We start from the raw sequence: 7,632 nt of genomic DNA, 5'->3' as shown, positions 1-7,632 counted from the left end.
ACTATTTTTAATTCCATAAACATATTGTATGGTTTTGGCAATAAGGCCTAATAATATTTTAACGTGTATTTTTTTCGTTAGAGGGTCGTTTAAGATAAATAACGAATGTATGAAATGTGAACAGCTCCAAAAATGTGTAAAAGTTAACGAATATCCAAACAATTTGAGAAAATGTATAGGCCTTGGTCATGAAGGCTATAAACCTAAAGGAAAGGGCAATGAAGACGTTATTCTTATTCAAACATGACCCTGTTTAAAGGAGGCCTAGAGACCTATAGGTACATTTATTCATTTTGCATTGACGCAGTTATGATGGGCCATTTTGCATTGACGCAGTTATGATGGGCCATTTTGCATTGACGCAGTTATGATGGGCCATTTTGCATTGTGGACATCGCAGAGATGCTCGAAGCCAGACCGTTAGGCCATCGGGGCGTGGTCTAGAACGCAACGCCACGCCCTTGACCCCATGTGGTCCCTGGGGGGCCTTATATGATCAGGCCTTGGGCTCCGAAGCCAGTAGTACTTATCTCACTGTCAAAACTAATCTTGAAACAGTGAATCCTATTCTAACGGTACATTTCACGGAACTCCACACGAACTCATCCTATAGGAAATATGACTTCAAACTCCGACCAGAGGCTGGACCACCTTCTGAGCGTGGTGGAGAGCGAGTTTCAGAAGGGCAGCGAGAAAGGAGACGCCTCAGAGAGGGATATTAAACTGGGACTAGAAGATGCAGAATTATGGACCAAGTTTAAAGAACTAACCAACGAAATGATTGTCACCAAGACTGGCAGGTAGGCTATGGTTGTTTTTTGCTGTTAGCTACCGATCAAAATGAGGCCTTCGAGGCCTACTGGCCTGCCTAGCTAAAAGCAAAGTTTATCTGGAGAGATCGTAGCCCGCACGACAACGAAGCTAAACGTAACTGATGCGCACAGGTTAGATCGGCAACAGGCATGTTCAGCCTTTCAGAATATAGTGTAGGGTGTTGACCAGGCTATAGGCCATATCTATAGGCCATATATGCTTTCCTGTTACAACTTGAATACCATGTCAAGAATTAGGTATAACGCGCAATGGTCGTCAAATCTTATAAACCCTATTATTAATGCAAATATATATGTTTGTCAAATAATTAATTTATAAAGATCAACGGCTGAGCCAACATAACATAATATTTGGGCTTGCTTAGGCTACATGTTTACTTAACAACTTTATTTGAACCTACAGGCGGATGTTTCCAGTGCTCAGAGCGAATGTGAGTGGCTTGGACCCCAATGCTATGTACTCAGTTCTCTTGGACTTCGTGGCTGCAGACAACAACCGGTGGAAGTACGTGAACGGCGAGTGGGTTCCCGGTGGCAAGCCCGAGCCACAGAGTCCTAGCTGCGTCTACATCCACCCAGACTCGCCTAACTTCGGAGCGCACTGGATGAAAGCGCCCGTCTCATTTAGCAAAGTCAAACTGTCCAATAAACTCAACGGGGGAGGACAAGTAAAGGCCCTGATTTCTTTTGTCGTCTTCTGTGTTCGTATTTGTAGTATGCATATTCATTATTATGTAAATCATTTAAAAGCCAACTTGGTAGGCTAGGTCATATTGCCCTGCTCTCTCAGAGCTAATGATGCTCTGCCCTGCTGTGCTGAATTACAAAAGTAGGCATTTTCTGCGGGAAAACGTTATTCATTTCATGGCAAATCAACTTCACAATTTTGTGTTAGGGCTCTGTAGGCTCATATTTCTATCTTATTCCGTTTGAGTGTGTGTTTTTTTGATGATTCTTAATAGTGATATTATTATAATAATAATAATATATGCCATTTAGCAGACGCTTTTATCCAAAGCGACTTACAGTCATGTGTGCATACATTCTACGTATGGGTGTTAAAATAATGTTTAATTTCAAACTAGATCATGCTGAACTCTCTGCACAAGTATGAGCCCAGGATACACATTGTGAAGGTTGGAGGGCTCCAGAAGATGATCAGTAGCCAGTCTTTCCCCGAGACTCAGTTCATCGCTGTCACTGCTTACCAGAACGAAGAGGTCAGTGGCCTTAATTACACAGTCACAGAGATCATCCTTGTTCACAATCAAAAAACATTATATTGTGTTCTGCTTACAATGAAGGAAGAAAATAATATTAGTTGTCATGTTTATGTACCTTCTAGATAACTGCGTTGAAGATCAAACACAATCCATTCGCTAAAGCTTTCCTCGATGCCAAAGAGAGGTAAGAGGAAGAGACTGATATTGTGTCGGCAATATGACAACGCTTTTCCTGTATTTTTCATTTTGTGTGCGTATTTTGATATTATGTTTTCAATTTTAGAAGCGACCATAAAGACATGCCAGACCATGGTGGAGACAGTCAACAGTCTGGTTATTCCCAACGTAAGTCTTCTCTTAAGTCTCACAACACCAACCAAATTAGAAAAGCTCTTTCTGTACCTCTCCGTTTCAATTCCAACAATCAAATCAAGTCATTATATGAGACATCATTTTCCAACACACTTTTATTCATGTTCCTGAAAATCATTATCATCATCATACATTTTATTTTCAAGGCCTTCCATGTCCCCAATGAAACTGTACATAGAGAACAGTATGAGAAAAAAAAGGGTATTAACCAAACCATTTTGTCTCTTCTCTCCCTCCAGTTGGTAGTTGGTTTCTACCTGGTAACGGTCCCATGTGCCCCAGCAGCAGCCCCCCTCCGTTCACCGGGGCCCCTGGCCACTCCTCAGGGTCCTACTGTGAGAGGTACTCCAGCCTGAGGGGCCACAGGGCCGCTCCCTACCCCAGCCACTACCCACACCGCTCCTCCAGCTCAAGTAAGAACCTCCTCTACCCAACCCAGCACTCTGGGAATGCACTGTTTACTGTTTATTCTGACCACTAGTCAGACTCATAGGTATAGAATACAGCATGGGGGTTTCACGGATTTGAAGATGTTGGTTAAAATATGTTTGAGAAATTACCCCTGAAGGAGATGCATTGTTTTGATCAGAGAAATGTTTGTATGCTGTTGTTAGTCATTTCTCCATGTACTTTATTGTTTAGACAACTACATGGACAACTCGTCGGGAGCCCTGCCCACCCATGACAGCTGGTCAGCCCTTCAGATCCCTAACTCCACCGGGATGGGAACCCTGGCCCATACCAGCAACTCCACATCCAACTCCAGGTATGGCAACATATGGTCATAGTTGATCATATATATGTTTCTGATATCACTGTTTATTTTTCTGTATGTTCCTGACTACATGATTTTATCAGGAACAATTCTGGGTCCTGGGCTTAGACCTTTACTAGGCCCAGATATCTTCTTGGTTAGAAAAAAAATCTCTCTCTCTCTCTCTCTCTCTCTCTCTCTCTCTCTCTTCTCTCTTTCTCTCTTTCTTTCTTTCTTTCTTTCTTAATTTCTTTCTTTCTTTCTTTCTTTCTTTCTCTTTCTCTTTCTCTTTCTCTTTCTCTCTCTCTCTCTCTCTCTCTCTCTCTCTCTCTCTCTCTCTCTCTCTCTCTCTCTCTCTCTCTCTCTCTCTCTCTCTCTCTCCATCTCTCTCTCTCCATCTCTCTCTCTCTCCGTCTCTCTCTCCCTCTCTCTCTCTCTCTCGGTCTCTCTGTCTCTCTCGCTCTCCGTCTCTCTGTCTCTCTCGCTCTCTCTCTCTCTCGCTTACAGCCAGTATCCCAGTCTGTGGTCTGTTGCCGGGACGGCCCTAACTCCTTCCGGCTCCTCCTCTGGCTCCATCTCTGGTGGCCTGACCAGCCAGTTCCTGCGAGGCTCCTCCTACACAGGCCTGACCTCCTCCCTGCCCGTATCCTCACCATCCTCCATGTACGACCCCAGCCTTAGCGAGGTGGGTGTAGGCGTGGGCGAGGCCCAGTTCGAAAGCTCCATCGCCAGGCTCACCGCCTCCTGGGCACCTGTGGCTCAGAGCTACTGAGCACAGTGCTTCCATAGCCATTGACTCTCCTCAACCACCATCCTATTCCACATCACCACCATCTCCACTCTACTGCCTGACCATCAGCTAGGAAACTTTTGGGTTGAAGCAGCAACGCCTTTGAAAGGCAGAGTCAACTCAGAAGAAGATCTATCTGAAGCAGAGAGATGTAGGGTCCTCTCAGGCCTTGTGTTTTACCAACATGACATGGTTGATCTTCCATTCCAAACACCCGAGACATTCTAAGCTTAGTCTGAGTGGAAGAGGCATGTGTTTTTCCATTGGAAGTTTCCTTCACTCTCTCCAAGGTGCAGTTACAAGCCTAAGACAATCTGAATATACTTCCTCTACAATTGTTCCAGTTGCTGGTGTGTTACTGTAGTTGTGTCCTTCAGTACAGACAAGAGTACTCCAAGACAATCGTACGCTGGCGTAAGACAATCAGGATCACTAGCTACACCAAAGCTAAGTTTGTGAAGTAACCCCCTCAACTTTATTAAAGGGGCCAATCCTTATGTTTAACTGTTTATTGCTACAATTAGTTTGGTTATTATTATAATAGATAAATAGGATGAAATAATCTGTTGATCTAACATAAAACATGTATATGTGTGTATATAAAATAAATTAACGTCCATTTTCTTTGTTAGCCGTTTACATGGAACTGTTTTGGATCCAGTGTCAGTCAGTGTGTTGCTTTTTGTGGCCTGAAGGAAAAGAAAGAAAGAAGGAACGAATGAAAACAAGAAGAAGTGCCTTGTATCCTCCCACTGCAGCCCAGGAGAAAGCACAGATGTCTCTTCTCCTTCGCTCTGTGTACATTCCCTCCCTGGCAATCATATGTACATATCTATTCTATTTGTGTTTGTTGGACTCATTGGGAGTTTATGTTTATTTATGTCATTTTAATAATAAATTAAAAGTTCCTTTGTTTTCTCAAATATGACTTCAGCGTGTCAATTACAGTCGCGTTCAGTGTCAATGAAATTAGCCCAACCTGAGGAACTTAGGCATGCTCTACGTTAACTACCACATTACAGTGTCTACAATCATATCATTTCCATTTCCTAAAAGGCGAAGAGGGATTGAATCTATACATTTCAGCCTATTAAGGTTTATAATATAAAACTGCAAGCCAAAGCCTGAGGCCCATGTCGGGATGAAAGAATAAATCATGTTTTTTCAGGGCTAAGGTGAAAACATAACCTATTCCAACTGGCACCGATAAGTCTTGCTGAATAACCTTTGCCAGCGCAACTCAAAAAGAACTCCCACACAGTCCACACAAACAAACGAGAAGACAGGTTTCCCGTAAAGAGACAAATTGTGAGTGAATAACTGTTGAAAATAAAGTCCCTGCCAAAGTACAATGGTTATCACACAACGTACACAGTACCTGGCACACAATGCTCACACTGGTGTTGTGGTCTCCTGCACCCAAATTCCACCCTCTTTTGGGGCTGCTGCATAGAGGGTTGAATAAATACCAGTGACAACACAGCTATGCTAAGTGAATTGTGGAATTGATATGACACGTAGAGATGGAACGGTTCAGGTTGAGGGATCCTTATGAGGGGCTTCCATCGCTGACGTGTCTCCGTGACAATCTTCATGGAGGTGTGACACACGGCTAACACGTTTACAATTCCCTGTCTGTCATTAAACTAAAAAAGTAGATGAACCCCAAATGCAGTATGCCAGGAGGAAACAGACCGCCTCGCACCAGGGAGAGAAATCAAATGGAAAGCAACATGGCTTTATTTAGAACTCTCCATTTTCATGGTTGTTTTGAACCATGAATTTGAACCATATCATCCCCTCATTTCCCCAACCATAAACCATTTGTATTATACTGTAGCTAATGGCAGAGCAGGGAAGCAAACCTGGGTCACTAGTGTGAAAGGCAAACACCCATCGCAGATTTGCCAGTAGGGTTAACCCACATGTTGGGAATTGTAATGTTTCTTATGTAGCAAGAATCGCTACACCTCCCCTCTGAACAGCAAGGCACATCCCCGTGCCTCAACTAATCAGCCCCCTTACATGTCTGGGCCGTGCATTCCAATGGCTACCATCCCACTAATAACACCAATGTAGCGAATGGCAGGGCAGGAAAGTGAACCTGTGTTGCTGGCATGAAGTCACACTTATAGCGTTAACCCACTTGGTGGGAATTGTAATGTGGCTCATATAGAGCATTCGGAAAGTATTTAGACACCTTGCCTTTTCCACATTTTGTTACGTTACTGCCTTTTTCTAAAATTGATTAAATCAAAAAAAAATTCTCTCATCAATCTACACTTAATACCCCATAATAACAAAGTAAAAAATGTTTTTTTTTCTTCAGATTTATTACAAATAAGAAACAGAGATACTTATTTACATAAGTATACAGACCCTTTGCTATAAGACTCGAAATTTAGCTCTGGTGCATCCTGTTTCCATTGATCATCCTTGAGATGTTTCTACAACTTGATTGGAGTCCACCTGTGGTCAATTCAATCTATTGGACATGATTTGGAAAGGCACACACCTGTCTATATAAGGTCCCAGTGTTGACAGTACATGTCAGAGCAAAAACCAAGCCATGAGGGCGAAGGAATTGTCTGTAGAGCTCAGGATTGTGTGGAGGCACAGATCTGGGGAAGGGTACCAAAAAAAGATGCTGCAGCATTGAAGGTCCTCCATCATTCTTAAATTAAAGACGTTTGGAACCACCGAGACTCTTCCTCGAGCTGGCCGCCCAGTCAACCTGAGCAAGCGGGGGATAAGGGCCTTGGCCGACGGTCACTCTGACAGAGCTCCAGAGTTCCTCTGTGGAGATGGGAGAACCTTCCAGAAGGACAACCATCTCTGTGGATCACTCCACAAATCAGGCATTTATGGTAGAGTGGCCAGGCAGAAGCCACTCCTAAGTAAAAGGCACATGACAGCCTACTTTCATGTGCATTTTCAACAAAGTACTGAGTTAAGGGTAGACACTGTACTGTACCAGAATATTTCAATCAAAAAGAAAACCTCCACCCAGATATTACACTGAACAAAAATATAAAGACGACATTTAAAGTGTTGGTTTCATGAGCTGAAATAAAAGATCCCAGAAATGTTCCATATGCCCAAAAAGCTTCTTTTTTTTTTTTATATATATGTGTGATATTTCAGTTTAAAAATGTTTTATACATTTGCAAAAATGATTACAAACCTGGTTTTGCTTTGTCATTATGAAGGAAAAAAACAATTTAATCAATTTTAGAATAAGGCTGTAATGTGGAAAAAGTAAAGGGGTCTGAATACTTTCCGAATGCACTGTATAGCGAGGATCACTACAATACCATGAACACCTATCATAGGTATTCACATACACTTTCAACTCTCATATTCCATCTTTGTCATGATAGGCATCAGGTAAGGTTGATATGTACTGAATGATGACCGTTTCCTCTCAGCGTTATTTCTCTGAAAGGCTCAGAGAGCAGGGCGGGGGACCTGTCCCGGGACTGGAAAGTGATGGAGGGTTCCACACCAGAGTGTAAATGAAAACTGCAGGGTCACAGGGACACCAGCAAACAGTAATGAAGCAGCAATGTGACATCCAGCTGGCAGGGCCTGGCCGAGTTAGGGTTGGACTGCAGCAGGCCGGAGGACTGCAACCCTGTGTGCTGGAGCAAGGAGCAAAGG

The 7,632-nt window shown here is 43.1% G+C and overlaps 1 protein-coding gene across 1 annotated transcript; it reads left to right on the top strand.

Annotated features, from left to right (window-relative positions):
• Positions 1-503: 503 nt before the first annotated feature.
• On the top strand, positions 504-4,882 carry LOC124042765 (T-box transcription factor T-A-like). Its single transcript, XM_046360869.1, has 8 exons — positions 504-800; positions 1,237-1,501; positions 1,919-2,053; positions 2,179-2,240; positions 2,340-2,401; positions 2,668-2,841; positions 3,071-3,194; positions 3,690-4,882. The coding sequence occupies exons 1-8, from the start codon at positions 619-621 to the stop codon at positions 3,952-3,954; spliced, it is 1,269 nt and encodes a 422-aa protein (XP_046216825.1). The 5' UTR covers positions 504-618; the 3' UTR covers positions 3,955-4,882.
• Positions 4,883-7,632: the final 2,750 nt, after the last annotated feature.

The sequence above is a fragment of the Oncorhynchus gorbuscha genome, linkage group LG09 (assembly GCF_021184085.1).
Source record: "Oncorhynchus gorbuscha isolate QuinsamMale2020 ecotype Even-year linkage group LG09, OgorEven_v1.0, whole genome shotgun sequence".
Lineage (NCBI taxonomy): Eukaryota > Metazoa > Chordata > Actinopteri > Salmoniformes > Salmonidae > Oncorhynchus > Oncorhynchus gorbuscha.
Note: the sequence above shows the minus strand (reverse complement) of the source record. Positions and strands in the feature narration are given on the sequence as shown.

What these genes read in the sequence shown, in the direction of transcription:
- LOC124042765 (XM_046360869.1), top strand. Translation starts at nt 619, where the DNA reads ATGACTTCAAACTCCGACCAGAGGCTGGACCACCTTCTGAGCGTGGTG. An exon ending in ATTGTCACCAAGACTGGCAG is followed by an intron (nt 801 to 1,236) that starts GTAGGCTATGGT and finishes TTGAACCTACAG; the next exon opens with GCGGATGTTTCCAGTGCTCA. An exon ending in AACTCAACGGGGGAGGACAA is followed by an intron (nt 1,502 to 1,918) that starts GTAAAGGCCCTG and finishes ATTTCAAACTAG; the next exon opens with ATCATGCTGAACTCTCTGCA.